The 17,889-nt window shown below is 36.1% G+C and overlaps 1 protein-coding gene across 3 annotated transcripts in view; it reads left to right on the plus strand.

Annotated features, from left to right (window-relative positions):
• LOC138692956 (uncharacterized) overlaps positions 1–17,889 on the plus strand; it is a 390,101-nt gene that overhangs the window by 323,558 nt on the left and 48,654 nt on the right. Inside the window, exon 2 of one of the 3 annotated variants that reach the window (XM_069816370.1) lies at positions 3,343–3,943. The exons of the other annotated variants lie outside the window; for them this stretch is intronic. Within the exon in view, the coding sequence (XP_069672471.1) occupies positions 3,898–3,943 (46 nt within the window). The 5' untranslated portion in view covers positions 3,343–3,897. The remainder of the gene's footprint in view (positions 1–3,342; positions 3,944–17,889) is intronic. 3 annotated transcript variants of the gene reach the window in all.

The raw sequence follows: 17,889 nt of genomic DNA on the forward strand, positions 1-17,889 counted from the left end.
CGTGTTGACCACACGTTACAGGCATTCAGCCTAGTGCGCAAGCCGAAACATACATAAAATTGGTTTAAGGGGAAAATTCCAGTATACGGATTCCTCAGTGACAATTATATGAGCCGTTCAGAGCAAAAGTGGTGTAAGTCAAAATTGGGTAACGAGGTTTAAAGTAAAAATTCTGTAAAATACAGCGCAAAGTAGCAGTTAACGTGTCCTTCGTGCTATCCACTGACTACTAATAGTTTAAATAAATTGAATATTAATGGATACTTTGCGCTGTATTTTACAGAATGTTTACTTTAATCCTCATTACCCATTTTTGACTTACACCACTTCTACTCTGAATAGCTCATATCTTAAAATGCTAAAAAGAGCAGATTTGTCTGTGTTTGTCGAATGCGCATCATTATGCTTACGAAAAGGCACTTTTCAGTACCAATAATTTATTTTGTGTACACAAGGTTGGAATTTTGAAGTAAGAGGGAAAGGAAGGAATCCGTGTTCTGAAATTTATCTTAAAATTGTTATTATTGTAACTATTCCTAAATTTTATCTCTGAACGGAACCTTCACTCGAAAAATCCCCTTCGAAGTTTATACATATACGAAATTTAAAAAATGGGCCGAGTCTTGATAACAGTCCTCCTCTATGTAGGCAACAAGCTTCGCAAGACTGCCCACAACTAGCATACATTTAGGCGCTCTTGTTTCCCGCACATGCGCAATGATTGTATCTGGAACTTAGTAAAATTAGGTGGCCCATATTTTGTTTCTGGTCTGTATGAGTACATAAGTAGGCCTATATACTGTAAAAATTTAGTAGCAAAATTATTAAACAAGAAAAATTAGTTAGAAAAATAGTGTAAAATGTTCAATTCTACTAGTATTTTAGTAATCTTTATACTCTTGACGAAGGCGCAATATCTCTCTCCCCCCCCCCCCCGGATCCTCCTCTCTCTCTCTCTGTTCCGAACGCACCACTAAAGCCCAAAATATTTTTGTACTTAGTGGAATTGTAACAGTGAGATGTCCGAGGATTCGTCATAGAATTATCTGATATTCGCCTTACAGTTGGGAACCAGGTAATCAGACCAAGCGGAATTCTAACGCAGTCTCAGACCTTGAGTCCAAATCACTACCATCTGAGCTAGAAGCACAGCTTACACCACACTAGAGCGGAGCGGTATAATTTCCAAATTACAATTTAACTAGAAAAGTGCCTGCTACTATGAACTGTGTGCTGTACAGTCGTTGAACACTAGTGAGAAATAGTACACTCTGTCCAGTATGATAAAGTCGAAGAAAGAATGTTTGTGTTTGGTATACAGGCGGAATAACGGAGAGAGCAGATACAAGCGCATGTATTCTAGATGTTTTAACGAAAACTAATCAAATTCAGATTTGGGCTATTTGTAAAAGCTGTTTTAATTCCATGATTTTATATTGTATTCAAGATGTCCTTCGCATTACCTATCTGTGTGCTACTTCACACGGAGGTTTCGATCTGATGATTCTGAAATATTTCCTTATTCATAATAATCGTATGTCGTAATTACAGATGATTTATTTTAGCACAGCTAACTAAAGTTTCTGTAAATTAGTTTGAGAATTAGTTAAAACATGTGCAGAATCTTATTTTTTCTATAGAAGTTAAATACGTCCGTGTACTTGCCATTTAGCCGTGCAGAAAACAAAGAGATACAGCTCCCATTTTTTCTTAACCTCGGCACTAAATTGAGATGATTTGATTAGCACCACGCTGTGGCCGTCTTTTACCCCTCCCGAAAAAGACGCGGTATTCAATTTTATAGCACGGTAAGTGGACAACGAAACGTTCTGGAGATTACAACGGACCGGAAATCTCACTTTCACTGGGTCTCGAACCTGGGCTTTTGCAATATGTGGTCTATCGTTCACCGATAAAACCAACTGACTCCTCCAATTCCCAGTTTTTTACACGTCTGCTTTAGTTTTACATTATTTTCCGCCATTACAGTATAAACGGTTATAGGAATCGTCACTTCTACTTGGTCAAACTGTACAGTTTGAAATTCTGTGAAGGACAAAGGATTTACTACCCTTGCCAAGGAAGAAGACGGAAAAAGCTAATTCGTTGAAAAGAAGGGAGGATTAAGAAGGTAGTTCGTGTACCGTTATGCGCGTCCATAGGTTTCATGTTGTTTGGTTGAGTTATTATTGCCAATACTTCAGGTATGGTAAATTAAAACCTTTCATGAGCTTCTAGCCTCGCACTACAGGGCGTTTCAGTTATGAATATGACTTTCCTTAAGTGTACACGATCTACCTTAACTGCGATTTCTCTGTAGCAGAGTTGAATTTTGTCGGAAACGAGAAATAATAGGTAAATTTTACCTGGAGCCCCCTCATTCAGGGACATTTCTTTCAAGTGTCGTAAATCTAAGGCACGAGATCCTATAATCTTTTCGCGGTAAGAAAAATCCTAATATAAACAATAGCACGTGACTGAAGTGAGGCTTCATTGGCCGCTGTTTGGGGGCCATAGATTCCCAGTACGTGTTCCTGCCTACTGTTGTACATTCTGTTTCATGTTAAACATTTCCCCTTACTCGTCAAATAGGTCTAACCTTACTACTATGCATTCGTTTGCTCTGGAAACATTTGCTTTATAATTACTATAATTAAAACTCACTTAACTTATTATAATATACATTTAAGACTATTTGTTTTTCTCCGCTTTTGAGAAGGTTTCCACTCTTGTGACTAATAACCACACACACCGAGGATGCAGAAGCTATACTTCAGTACCACGTGCTTACGTGAACAACTACAAGCTCAAGTGACGCCAGTTTGTTACAAGAACAGACTACCTGGGTATTGCTGTTGGTATTCATCCGCGTTCATACTACATAACAAAATATAAAAGTAGCTTTTCTTTTACATAGCGTTTTACATATGAGTGAAGTTAAATGTTTCATCGTATTTAACAACTAGAATTCAATTTTTTATTTTCAAATAATACAAGATTATGGTTTCCAAATACGAACTGTATTTTCCTGCGTCATGTGAGTGTTTCGACTGGGAGCCAATCACAGGTATGACAGCAACGTCCTTGTGTTTACATTAGGATTTTTCTTACAGCGAAAACAGTATAGCATTACTTTCTCTCCGAAAGACCACAAGCTAAGAATTTTGAAATCGATCTCCATGGCTGGATTCGAACCCGCGAACTTCAGATCTAACCATAATCGGTAACCACCTGGCTACCTAGGACAGCACATCCTATTGTTGTAAAAATGTCCCCCATTGAATTAAATCTGCTGTGGAGACTGCCTCATTGTTGATTTATCTCTCGTGTTTCATACGACAGGATCGTGTTTTACGAGGGGCTGCCGTACTCTAGTGTACTTTTTGGACCTGGCGCCTGCTGACAAGTTGCTGTAGCAGACGGGGAACACCACTTTGCAATAACTGTCCCAGCTTGATCACAACTCGGAGACACGTTTTATGACGAGGAGACCTGACGGCTCATAAAGCAGACAACCGCGAGTTGGAGGATGGCTACACTGCGTTTCAGAAACCAAGAACCAACTACGGAAATAATTACCGCTCTCAAAATATGCCAGGAAAACTAAATTCACCGTCCTATAATCGCGCAACCGAAGTTTCCTCGTAAATCCTCGAAACAAACTTAACTGCATGGTTCAATGATCCGAGTGGCAGTGATAAGTCTTGGTAAAGTGGATTCCTACTCGTCAAACATTGTTTACGATTTCCTACAAAGGCTGTGTTTGTGTCTGCGAACTGTATCAAAACTTGTTATTATTAGAGAAGAAAATGAAATGTGTTGTGTGGTGGACATGTCATCAAGAACAGTTACTTCTGCTCTAGTATTGAGTAGTGCCTTCAAGAGTGTGTGGAGTCCATGATTGTCGATTTCTTCGTCCTTTTCAACATGTCTTTCTTCAGCTGTAAGTAACAAAGCTGTTAAATTACTGATTTTAATGAGCGATTTTTCACTTAAGATCCTTTCGAAAAACAGATACAGTTCATAGATGACTTAGGATATGTACAGTAGAAGGCAAAAAGATTGCCCGACTAGAATATTTCTAAGTCGAATTAAGACGAGTTTGTACTTCTATATTTTACAATGTTAAATTCCTCAATTTTGGGTACATTTTTCTCAGAAGTTACAAAAGATACAAATGCAGAAAAAATAGAGCATATGTAACATACCTTTATGTATACAACTAAATAAACTTAAAATTTCACTGAGCTGTTGGCAAGAAAAAAAAAATTCATTGACTATTACACTTTTACTGCGTCATACTACTTTTGACCAAGAAAACGGTACGAAAAGACGTTCAACCAGTCGTGGCTGCTTATTGCACAATTTTATCGCTTCCCTAGCATTTGTTTAATTTTATTCTTCCCTAGCATTTTTTCTTTGTTCGCCAACATTTCTAACTGCAAATTCGTTACGGTACTATAAAACATACTTTGCGATTGTAATTTGTTTCCCGCATAGATAGTCGACTGAAAATGGTGAAGGTAACATGAGTGAAATAGAATTTTAGTAAGTCAATTAATATCTATTTTATTGTATTAGAATACTTTATTTCTTCTAATCTTTATACACTTTTGTTATGTTTTTATCACCTCCCTACCATTTGTTTCTTTGTTTTCCAACATTTCAAACTGCAAATTCTTTACGGTACTGTAAAACATGCTTTGCGATCGTCATTTGTTTACAGCATAGACAGTCAACTGAAAATGGCTGCTCCGTTCAAACGTTTTGGTGAAGCTAACATTAGTGAAATATAATTTTAGTAAGTTAATTAATATTTTATTGTATTAGAGTACTTCATTTTTTCTAATCTTTATATAGGCCTACTTTCTTCTAACCGTGGTAATAGTCAAATCCCACTCGAGTTTTGATTTTCTCTAGATAAATCAAAACCTCTAGTGAGATTACTGTTGATAGCATTTTTTGCATTAAGAATTACTACAATATTTTTGCTGAAGATAGGGCTAAAAGCTGACAATTAGAAGAAATAAAATCATATCATTTTACACATATTAAACTACCGAAAAACGATGAAAACCAAAATTTCATTTTTTTTTTTGTCAAAATTCGGTGTACTGACTCCCCTTAAGCATCGCTCATGCCCAGCATCAAAAACGCCTGTTCACAAAATTTTGCAACAAGATGTCCGTTTCCACGTAGAGACTAGAGTTCGAATCGTGAAGGAATCCTTTTTTTTATTTGTGTTCTTTAAGCTATTCAGTGTCATCTGTTTTTCTCAATGTTCCCAATATTACGATAATACGGAGCAATGCGATTTATAGCAGCCGTGTAACATTTTCTTATTAGCCTAAATATATCTCATATTTTTATTTGCATCCAATGGACTGTAAAGTAATAGTTGCATGTCCTGAGATGGCTGAGTGGTCAGACCTTCGGCCTGTCACGCAGGCAGCCCGGATTCGAGTCCCATCGGGTCTGGGATTTTATCAACTTGGACATCTGACTCTTATGTAGTAGACTCTTCGTTCATACCGTTTATAGTATAGTTTATCTCCACTCCAACATGTGCCCATCTTTAAATGATGTTGGAGTTATGATGGAAGTGTTAAAACTAACCACTGTTACTGTAGATCTACGATAAGTGCTTCAGAATTAAGTTTCATATGTGCAAAGATTTCTAGAACGCTTCCGTATTCTCTTCCGGCACTCCATTTCTCCACCATATCTTTATCATTATCGCATTCTGTGAAGTGTTGAGTGTTTCCAGCGAGCATTGTATAACACATCAGCGAGACCAGTCACTTGAAATAGAAAAAGATATGACAATTTTTAACGTAGAATTATGTATATTTCCTCAATAGATATAAGGAATTGAACGTCACATAAAATATAACCTTATTTTCCTTGTATTCCCCTTGTTCTCCCTGTATTTTCCTTGTTCTCCTTTCCTTCCCCTTGTTCTCCTTGTCTTCGCCTTGTTTTCCATGTCTTCCCTTTGTTCTTCTTGTCTTCACCTTGTTATCCTTGTCTTCTCCTTCTTCTCTTCATCTTCTCCTTGTTTTCACATTGTTCTCCTTGTCTTTGCTTTGTTCTCCCTGTCGTCACCTTGTTCTCCTTTTGTTTTCTTTGTTCTTCTTTTGTTTTCTTTGTTTTCCTTTTGTTTTCTTTGTTCTCCCTTTGTTTTATTTGTTCTCCTTTCGTTTTCTTTGTTCTTCTTTTGTTTTCTTTGTACTCCCTTTTTCTTTGCTCTCCTTTTGTTTTCTTTGTTATCCTTTTGTTTTCTTTGTTCTCCTTTTGTTTTCTTTGTTCTCCTTTTGTTTTCTTTGTTCTCCTTTTGTTTTCTTTGTTCTCCTTTTGTTTTCTTTGTTCCCCTTTTGTTTTCTTTGCTCTCCTTTTGTTTTCTTTGTTCTCCTTTTGTTTTCTTTGTTCTCCTTTTGTTTTCTTTGCTCTCCTATTGTTTTCTTTGTTCTCCTTTTGTTTTCTTTGTTCTCCTTTTGTTTTCTTTGTTCTCCTTTTGTTTTCTTTGCTCTCCTTTTGTTTTCTTTGCTCTCCTTTTGTTTTCTTTGTTCTCCTTTTGTTTTCTTTGTTCTCCTTTTGTTTTCTTTGTTCTCCTTTTGTTTTCTTTGTTCTCCTTTTGTTTTCTTTGTTCCCCTTGTGTTTCCCTTGTTCCCTTTGTGTTCCCCTTGTTTTCTTTGTGTTTTTTCCTTTTTCTTTTTGTATTATCATTGTTCTCCATGTATTCCTCTTGTTCTATTTGCGATCTCCTTGTTCGCTTTGTGTTCTCCTTGTCTTCACTTTGTCCTCCTTATCTTCACTTTGTTCTCTCAATCTTCCTCTTATCCTTCTCGTCTTCACCTTTCTCTTCTTGTCTTACCTTTGTTCTCGCTTTCCCATTGTTTTCCTTGCGTTTCCCTTGTTCTCTTGTATTCCCCTAGTTCTCCTTGAATTCCCCTCTTCCCCGGCCCTTGTTCTTGTATTCACCTTGTTCTCGTATTCCCGTTGTCCTTATATTCTCTTTTCATTTCTCGCACCACTCACACTTAGTTCTACGCAAAGTTATGCAGCACAGTATAGCTATAGATCTGTTGATTTTTTTTTTTTTTTTTTGTAAATCTGACGTTCATAAAATAATTGGAATAAATGTAGATCTATAGAAATAAAAGGAAATCGCGGATATTTTAAGGATATAATAGTCGAAAGTATAGTTTTATGTTGACCTTTTTAGTACAAGCACTATATTCAGAAAGAGATTAGGCTAATACAATACTGTAAGTTACGGTTTGTAAGGTATCTACCAGTGGCTGTTCGTGGTATAATTTATAGACTGTTGCAGTTAATGTATGTATATCTATAGCCTAAATTTTACGTTTAAAAAACGGCCTTCAAATCATACAACACAGGTTTAACCCTAACAGGAATAAATAAAATAAATAACGAAATATGGAGAAGGGATTTTCTTTTTACAATGAAATTACGAATAAAACAACTATATGTAGGATCAACTGTTATTGAACGCTGCTACGATCATTCGTAATACATAGCTTAACTACTCCGTTTGTGAAATTGCTGCGCCAGATATGCGCACACGAAATTAGTGCGGATTTCGATCGTCAGCTGAGTGGCAGAACAACAATCGCACACTTCGTTGGACTGAATGAAACGAATATTGTGTCGCTGTTAAACGAATAGCAGTTGAGAAAAAAAATTAATTGAAATGTTATTGAAAGAACTAACAATTCAATTCCGATTAAGTTAAAAGAATAAATAATGAAGTGATGATAAAGGTGGTGGTTGCGTAAACCTGCAATTAAGCCAGGAACCGCCACTGGCATCTTCAATAGCAAATTGTTTTCAAATACTGACGTTTAAGAGTACAGATGTTGGAAATTACGGGGGAAAACGACCTTCGTTCTTCGAAGTATCCGTAGAGAATTGGCAAATCTTGTTTGAACAGTGAAACGCAAGATAAGGTTTTTATACATACACACCCTTTATACATCCATCATCACATATACATTTCAATCGATAGATTAGCGTCAAAAGCATGAGCTGCAAAAGGTATCTTCCCCCACCCCCATAGAAGAGAAAGATAAGTTTAAATACATCATATTTTTTTTTTCAATTTACGCTGCACTCTAAACGTCTAAACTAAATAATAATTTTTGTTATTGTTTAGTCAGCTGTCCGAAGACAAGTTGAAACCTCGTGACACCAATAAAATAAGGCATCACTGAGGCAACTAAGTTGAGAGAAATGAGGTAGGGTGGCTAATTCCTTTCCTCTCCATTGCATACATCCTTTACTAGTAACATATTTTACTAATCAGACTTAAGACATATACAAACAGTTGTTCTTCCTGGTACACATATCAAGTGAGATGTACTATCTGATAATGTAATATGTAGGCTTACATATCAGCCAGAACCTCAATCAGAGGTAAAAATAATTATTAGAGATACAAATTGACAAATTACTTCATGATCAGTGGTTATGGCTTAGCTACAGTATGTGTACAATCCGTAGACTGGTATTAGTAACGCGGTGTGTATTTGGAAAGCTCGTCGGACACGCCCGATTGGCGAGACTATCAGATATTCATTCATTATTAGCACTACAGCCCATGAAGGGCCTGGGCTTCCTTATTCAGTAGAAACCATTCATCTCTATCTTGAGTCCGTTATCTCCATCTCTTGCATCTATCTCTCCGCAGATCATCCTCCACATCCTGAAGTCACCTCAACCTTGGTCTTCCTCTCTTCCTTAATCCTCCTGGGTGTCCATATAATGCCTGTTTAGGTAGTCGGTCTTCTGGCATACGTTCAAGATGTCCCAATCATCTAAGTCTGCCTTTCTTAATGAAGGAAACTATACTCGGTCTAGCAGATATACGAGGATATTTAAATAAAATGTTAGGGTTTTTAAGGATCTGTGTGAGCCATCCTTATGGTTTCAATCATCTCACACTTTTTCTGATAGATTTATGAAAATAGATCTATTGATCGCAGTGCAGGACTTTGTCTCTTTTTCCATAGTTAAAATACTTTTTTGTCGACTTGTGATAAAGATGATAATGGTGTCTGTCTGGACACTTCACCTCGTTTCTGTCTCGCTGTTTTGCAAGAATATGTACCAACACTACTAAAAGGAAGAAATATATATACCGTATCACGAGTTCCTCGAAGCCAGTGAATGGAAGGAAGTGAAATCGAGACTGGATAATGATTATGATGACAATGACAACGACAATGATGATGATGATGATGATGATGATGGTGTCTACCTTCAGTAGTTGGGCATTTCGGCTCGTTTCTATCTAGCTGTTTTGCGAGAATATGTACCAACACTACAAAAAAAATAGAAGTACATAATTTCAAGGAAAAATTGTTCCGGGGCCGGATATCGATCTCGGGACCCCGATTGTGACGCTAAGCTTAGGGTCCCGGGATCGATACCCGGCCTCGGAACAATTTTTCCTTGAAATTATTCAAACCTGCTTTACAGAGAGCTACTATCTGAAAGCCAGATTTGCATAATATATTTCGTTACTGGAGGTACGTTAACAGGAAGCCACAATTTAAGTCACACAGCATTTGTGAGCACTCAAAGTTGGGTCTGGCGTCATGTCAGCCCATTTGAGTTATGTGGATATAAAGGAAAAATTGTGACGGTGTCGTGTATAGTTCCTGGAGTAGCTCAGTCGAGAGAGCATTCGTGCGCTAAGCGAAGGGTCCCGGGATAGATACCCGACTCCGGAACAATTTTTCCTTGAAATTATTCAAACCTGCTTTACAAGGAGCTACTACCTGAAAGCCAGATTTACATAGAAGTACATAGTATATTGGGATTTCCTCGACGCCAGTGAATGGAAGTGAAATCGAGACTGGATGATAACGATGTTGATGACGACGACGGAAATGTCTTACATTTTTTCGCTATAACATCTTCAAAACGCAAACATTACGTGGAATTTTCGACTTGTCTTTCTGGCTTACACAACACTTATTTGGCATATTAATGCCCATTCTTAGCATTTCTTGATGCCATTTGTTTTTATTCTCTTGTAATAAGTAATTGTTGTATCTGTGTATTTCGTCCAAAATCAGTTTTTTTTATTTGAAGTTAATGCAAAATCCTCCGAAGTGTTATGGAGAGCCACATGCCATGTGCTATACAGTTTACCCTCTTCACGTTATTTTCATTTCTGGTTACCTCAGTAACAAATTTGTGCCACTTGCCTATGGCTACGAACCCACATAGTAAATCCCTTCAGTCCTAATCCCTACAACAATCTAACTTATGGACACAATCTGTGTTTTATGGCCGCCATGGCTTATCCCTCGACAACAACCTTCACTTGTTTTTCTGCTCGGAGGTTGTCAAGAGCAGAATGAAGGCAAAACCGCGTAGAGAAGGCACTCTACGACCATTTGTTTGTCAGATTGCTATTTTTAACACTTATACAGTGCAACAGAATTAAAACAAACAACCCGTGTTTCTGTTTTTCATTTCAGTTCTTCATGTTCCTGATTTAACAAGAATCAGTTAAAATTCCGTACTACTCTTGCATAACCATATAATTACCCATTGGCAATACAAGTAGAATTGCCAATAGGACAAGATAGAGTTGTCACATGCTGCTTGAGAACTGGAGACAACTGGATCATGAGGCAATAATGTTTTAATTAACCCTATCCTGCTGGCAGATACAATGTGGATTCCACTAATGTTCGTTAGAATTTGCTTAACGGACGTCATATTAATTGAATTTTTTAAAGTTTCCTTACTTATCTACTCTTGGGAGATAAATTTGCAATTTTTATCAACTCTTTTTTCGTTGATTGCTTGACTGAAAATTAAGGATTTTCACACAAAATAAATCCGTCAAATATTTTTGGGATGCGGGGGGGGGGGGCAATTTTTAAAGCGAAATCTGGAATTTATTTGTTCTAGTCCTTAGTCCACAGTTTTTATGTTAGAACAAAATTTCTTTCACTGTCTTATTCCTAAGAGAACACAATAAGCTGTGAAAACAGTATTTTCCTATCCTATCCCATTAAGGAAAAATCTCTCTTTTTTTTTTTTTTTTTTTTTTTTTTTTTTTGAAAATTAGAAACATAAAAATAAAAATTTAAAATCTTGGAGTTTTAAATTAACTCTCTTAAGCAGTAGGACACTATTTGTAGTGTGGACAATGCGAAGGACTTTTCTGCATACACGAAAATACTCACAGACTGCCGCACAAATATTCGTGCGGACAATGTACTGATATGTATGTATGTATGTATGTATGTATGTATTTATTAACACTATAATTGGGTATACACCGGTGGCAGTGACATATAATATACAATAACACCATTACAGTTATACAATAATTACAGCAATAAAAGAAAATTAAAATAAAATAAACCTAAATTTATTTCTAACTATAAATGAATAGATGCAATAAATCTAAGACTATAAAAAAAACTATAAAATACATTAAAGGTGACATGTTTCAGTTGTATGAACACTAATAAGTACAATAAGATTATTGAAGATGTTAGTCAATAATCTTATTGTAGGCCTACTTATTAGTGTTCATACAACTGAAACATATTACCTTTAATGTATTTTATCAAATCAATGAACACTGTATTATTGACGACCTAACATGTGTGTTTTATCTTTAAATATAAAAATAAAAACTACTCTATAATAACGCCTACAATAAGCAAAAGTAAACCTAACATATAAGTACTTCTATTTCACCCAACTATTACCAATTTAAGTAATTACATATCACCTTAATTACAAATCAACTTAAATACATATCATCTTAATAAATTATTACATATCACCTTAATTTATTTACATATCAACTAAATTACATATCATCTTAATTAATTACATATCAACTTAATTAATTACATGACACAACTTAGGTAATTACACTGCTCCTACAATTACATTTTCAGTCTAATCTTCTCAACCTTTCCTTAAATATATTGATTTTGAGAACACCACCCTGAAAGATTGCCGCAGGTGTAAGAAAAGTTAAATAAAGTAACAGAAATTATTATATTAAACATAACATAATAAATTAATTGACAACTTATTTCAAGAAATATCGACCGAACTAGTGACAAATTTAACACCAAAATCAACCATTTTATTTCGCCAAAATGTACGGTCCTTAAGTATTAGATAACCACTATTGAAATCAGATTTCCGACGTTCATAAGGAGTGAATTGCTTATGCGTTACCTAACTCATCTCTAGGTCTCTTAGAGGCCTACAGTTCTACCAATCTCTTGCCCCACGGCATCATTATATTGCTCTTCATTACATTTGAATAAATTCAGCTTTCTCCGTGAAGTAGTTAATGATAATTATTTTTTTCGGGGTCTGTTGTTACAGCTGCAAAAATTGTATCCGAGAGCAAAAACTGTGCACAGAGTGAGACGACTGTTGCCCCACGCTCGTGCGGACGCGCTCGGCTTGCTATCCGTGTCGCCCATGCTCCGGTCCGAGGATCACATCCCGAGTTCTGGTGACCTCACTCGACCTGTCAGGTCAGTGCGGCTGGATGACGCGTCCGAGTCTTAATAATTCATTCGAGTGGTTTAATGGGAAGATAAGGGGTCACAAGATCGATGTTGACACTTACTCGGTGTAGGAAGTTGCGAACTTCCTTCATATTGTCAGTTTCGAAACGCGACGTTGCTAAGATGCAATAAAATGTGGATGTTGTGAAAATAACGACATGAGACATTCTGCAAGCTTCGTAACAGTTGCTCGAGCTTCGTGGTGGATGAGATTAATTTGTGAAATACACAACGGCTGAGAATGTTCCGTCGTGATGCAAGTGGTAGCATTTTTAGTCACAAACCCAGTGGACTCTGCTTCCATTTTTATTACATCGTGTAATCACAGACATTCAAACGGATACGAGGAGTTTCCTGTACATTTCTGTGTTTCATTCACGTACTGAAGGCAAGCAGTGGCGGTATCATGTCGCTCTACAAACTCTGTCTCTACAAGTAGTAAGAGGTAGTTTCGTAAAGAATTAGAAGGAGAACTTTTTTGTTATTCTGTCGGACAAAATGTAATATGTTTACTTTGCTCAACGGTTCAATTAGGAGTATATAGAAACATTAATTGCCACGCTGAATAATGTATTATTATTGTCACGAGTATTATTATTATTATTATTATTATTATTATTATTATTATTATTGACCGCTGCGTAGGCCTATGTGTTTCTATAATTCTTCTGTACGTACATGAATATTGATATTTTTAGATCCTTCTCCCTAGAAGGATAAAATTATTAGGTTTTATGTCAATTTTAATCTTCTTAATCTTTAGATGAGGGTAACTATTTATTAGTTATTCATTTAATAATAATATTGTACAAAAACTGATTCTATATTACGTGCCAACGAACTGTTAAACGCCAGGAATTGACATGTCTTAAATCATAGCCAGGAAAAGAAAGACGACATAAATAAATGTAAGGATGTCAGCTACCTAATGGGGTTTGAAATATCTCGTGCTCTAAAGCTTTTTAATAGAGTAGAATTTATCATAAGTGTAATGATTAAAAAAGCTTAAATAACTTGTTCAAAAGAAGTTTTTAATTTTGAAAAACTACGAATTTCTCGACCAAGTATCGAGAGAAGAATTCAAAAAATTTGTAATTATATTCGTGAGAAAGTTAAAAAAGAAGCAAGAAAAATCCTATATTATTCACTGGCTCTTGATGACAGCAGTGACATTACTGATACAGCAAAGCTTGAGATTTTTATCCGGGGGATTGATCAAGATGTTAGTACAGGAACCGCCATTGGTTGTAGTTTTCCTGCCAACTACCTTTCCCCCGTCTCTCTACGTCATAGGTTGTCTGTCGCATGTAATCACTGCAGTTGGAGTTTTGGACACCACTGGCATAAGGTTTAGTTCTTGACTTTCGATTAGTGTCGTAAGTAGTGATTTTGAGCAGTGCTAACAACAGGATCAAGGAGTACTGCTTCTTATATTATTTTGAAAGGCATGTTGGTCCGACAAGCCAGACCTGAAGATGCTATCTTAATAGCGAAAGCGCTAGTCGCATGTGTTTTATGTATGTAACCTAATGTAATCTTTTGTATTATGCATTAGGTTTATAAAAATAGACAGTTATTGAAGGACCTTTGATATTTATTTTCACCTTCTTATATTATGCCGACATTAGGATTTGTCGGACGCTATCGTCTTTCAAAATTAAAATACACAAAAATTACCTAATCCAACAGGCGTAGTAAATTACATTCGCGCGTTAAATATAAAATTCACAACTTTATAAGCAATATTTAAAAATGTGAGCTTTGTTCTAAAACCAGTTTACCGAATTCATTTCCTCTTAATATCTTAAACAGTGATTATACTGGAATTTGAATATCTAAATAATTTTACTTTATAAATTATAGTTCTAAGTAATTGTTTTTACATTTCTAATGTTTTAGACTCACTAGTAACTTTGATAACTATCCAGTGTTGGGATATTAGTGAGGCTACCATCTTCAATTCGGTTTGTCCATAACTGTATCATTTTAATCAATGCCACAATCTGATCTTCAACGTAAATATTCGTATATAAATTGTCTTGAATATTAGTGCTGAGATTTCAAATATATGCGAAAATATTGCTGAGTAATTTACCATACACAAAACATGTAAAATGTGTTCACCTGCTCACATAGAAATTTTGTATTTATCTGAAAAAAAGATTTTTCACCACCTAGCTCAGAAATATTGCTTCAATATTTTTTTCCCTTAAACGCCAAAGCACTTCTGTGATTTTTCCGATGTCTTACTTAAGAATACTGTTAATATTACTACCGAAGTCTTTTTCTTTATGAAGACTGCAGGAATTGTGCGCATATAGAAAGATAGAAAATCTTTTCACACCTATTGTGTTAATGCAAAAGATTCCAATTCTTAGAAGAAATTACGAGTAGTTTCTTTGTGAATTGTACTCGTATCATAGACCTCTAGTGAACCGATTGGGAACTACTATCTTAGACAAAACTGTAGAACTCAGCACTATGCTTCAGTATAAACTCAATGCTTTAAAGTAAATGAAGATAAAATATCTCCACCCACAATTATCTGTTACTCGTGTGACCTGAAAAATTCGTCAAATCTTGAACGTCCGGGCTGGACTCTTCATTACAGTACTTCGATGTAGGCCACTGTGAGTGGAAGGGACTTTCTTCGCTTGTTCTTGTGTTGAAATCGCCGCAATTAAACACGGATCCTGCTTATCACTTGTTTCCCTTGCATGTAATATTGCGTCATGGCAGCAGATGGCGACACTGTAAACACCTGCCTGCTTTATCCGCCAAGGATTTGTCGTGCTCCCCGGAAGTGAATCATAAGCCGTGTATGAGGGGCAGACCTTCCGGCTGTTATCAGCGCAGTGCTAACACCAATCTGACAACATTATTTTCCTATAAACACAGAATTACGTGGAAGAATGTTTTTAAGACATCCATTGCTGCGAATTCTGCAGCTTGTGAATTTTATTATATATGTGTACTTATTTGTTCATTTGTACGTCCAGCGATCTTAGTGACGTCTTGCTGTTTTTCTTCTTCCATTTATCTTATAGAAGGTTACTTACTTCCTTGCTTAGTCTGCTATCCTCCATTCGATATAGGTGTCATAGTCATGTTATTCTAATTGTTTTTTTGACGCCTGAGTCTTTGTGTAGAGCATATAATTCTTGGTTATACCAAATTCAACATCGTTCTGAATTTTGTACAGAACCAAATATTTTCCTCAGGGGCTTTCTTTTGAAAATGGGTAGCTTATGCTCAAATAATTTCCTGAGCTTGCAGCTTTCTTCACTATACATAGGCCTAATAATAATTGTTGGTCTGATCAAAGTTTTAGAAGGTTTGATCTTGTTAATGCTGAGAAGGTGGTATTTCAACTGTCGTTTCAGCCGTAGTAACTCTTCTGATGTAAATTAACGTACAAGACTAACTGCAGTAATTTTCGAGGAATGTCACTTTTGTTGACGTCGTACAAAATTTTGTCCAATATTCTTTTGAGGAGATTAACTCCATATGTAGATGAAATTATTGGGGATCATCAGTGTGGTTTTAGGCGTAATAGATCAACTATTGACCAGATATTTTGTACTCGACAGATAATGGAGAAAAATGGGAGTATAAGGGTACAGTATATCAGTTATTCATAGATTTCAAAAAGGCATATGACTCGGTTAAGAGAGAAGTTTTATGTGATATTCTTATTGAATTTGGTATTTCCAAGAAACTAGTTCGATTAATTAAAATGTGTCTCAGTGAAACGTATAGCAGAGTTCGTATAGGTCAGTTTCTGTCAGATGCGTTTCCAATTCACTGTGGGCTAAAGCAAGGAGATGCACTATCACCTTTACTTTTTAACTTTGCTCTAGAGTATGCCATTAGGAAAGTCCAGGATAACAGAGAGGGTTTGGAATTGAACGGGTTACGTCAGCTGCTTGTCTATGCGGATGACATGAATATGTTAGGAGAAAATCCACAAACGATTAGGGAAAACACGGGAACTTTACTGGAAGCAACTAAAGAGATAGGTTTGGAAGTAAATCCCGAAAAGACAAAGTATATGATTATGTCTCGTGACGAGAATATTGTACGAAATGGGAATATAAAAATTGGAAATTTATCTTTTGAAGAGGTGGAGGAGTTCAAATATCTTGGAGCACCAGTAACAAATATAAATGATACTCGGGAGGAAATTAAACACAGAATAAATATGGGAAATGCCTGTTATTATTCGGTTGAGAAGCTTTTATCATCCGGTCTGCTGTCCAAAAATCTGAAAGTTAGAATTTATAAAACAGTTATATTACCGGTTGTTTTTATGGTTGTGAAACTTGGACTCTCACTTTGAGAGAGGAACATAGGTTAAGGGTGTTTGAGAATAAGGTGCTTAAGAAAATATTTGGGGCTAAAAGAGATGAAGTTACAGGAGAATGGAGAAAGTTACACAACACAGAACTGCACGCATTGTATTCTTCACCTGACATAATTAGGAACATTAAATCCAGACGTTTGAGATGGGCAGGGCATGTAGCACGTATGGGCGAATCCAGGAATGCATATAGAGTGTTAGTTGGGAGGCCGGAGGGAAAAATACCTTTAGGGAGGCCGAGACGTAGATGGGAAGATAATATTAAAATGGATTTGAGGGAGGTGGGATATGATGATAGAGACTGGATTAATCTTGCTCAGGATAGGGACCAATGGCGGGCTTATGTTAGGGCGGCAATGAACCTCCGGGTTCCTTAAAAGCCAGTAAGTAAGTTGTGCAAAGAATGTGGAAGAAATACAGAAAATATACAAGAAACGGGAAATCATAAGAAAATAAGCAGAAATACGGGAAAAATGAACTCTGATACCTGGACGTCATCGCGTCGTCTCTGAGCGGCATCTCTAATTCCTAAAAGTTTGATAAATAGTTACTGATTTCCTCAATATGACTTTATAATTGGCTTAATTTCCTTTACATGACTTCATAGTAATAAATTATTATTGCCAATGAAGTAAAAGTGTATTTGGTGACCTGGTGGAGTGTAAGAGACCTTTACTGCGCCAGTATAAATAAATAATAAACAAGAAAGATGTTACTAACGGAGTTTCCCAGGGTTGTTATTATCACCAACCTTCTTTAAAATGAAATTATACCCAAATGACAGTGACTTAACAAATTCTACTATATTAAAGAACCTACTTTTTGCCGTTGTTCAAGTGATCATTGATAATGTGGAGACTAACGAAAAGGTACGTTTGTTTTGCAGTATATCTAAAAAGATTTTGGAGTGAAAATTTTAGGTCCAGTGTTTAGAGCAAGTAT

The sequence above is a fragment of the Periplaneta americana genome, chromosome 17, assembly GCF_040183065.1.
Source record: "Periplaneta americana isolate PAMFEO1 chromosome 17, P.americana_PAMFEO1_priV1, whole genome shotgun sequence".
NCBI lineage: Eukaryota > Metazoa > Arthropoda > Insecta > Blattodea > Blattidae > Periplaneta > Periplaneta americana.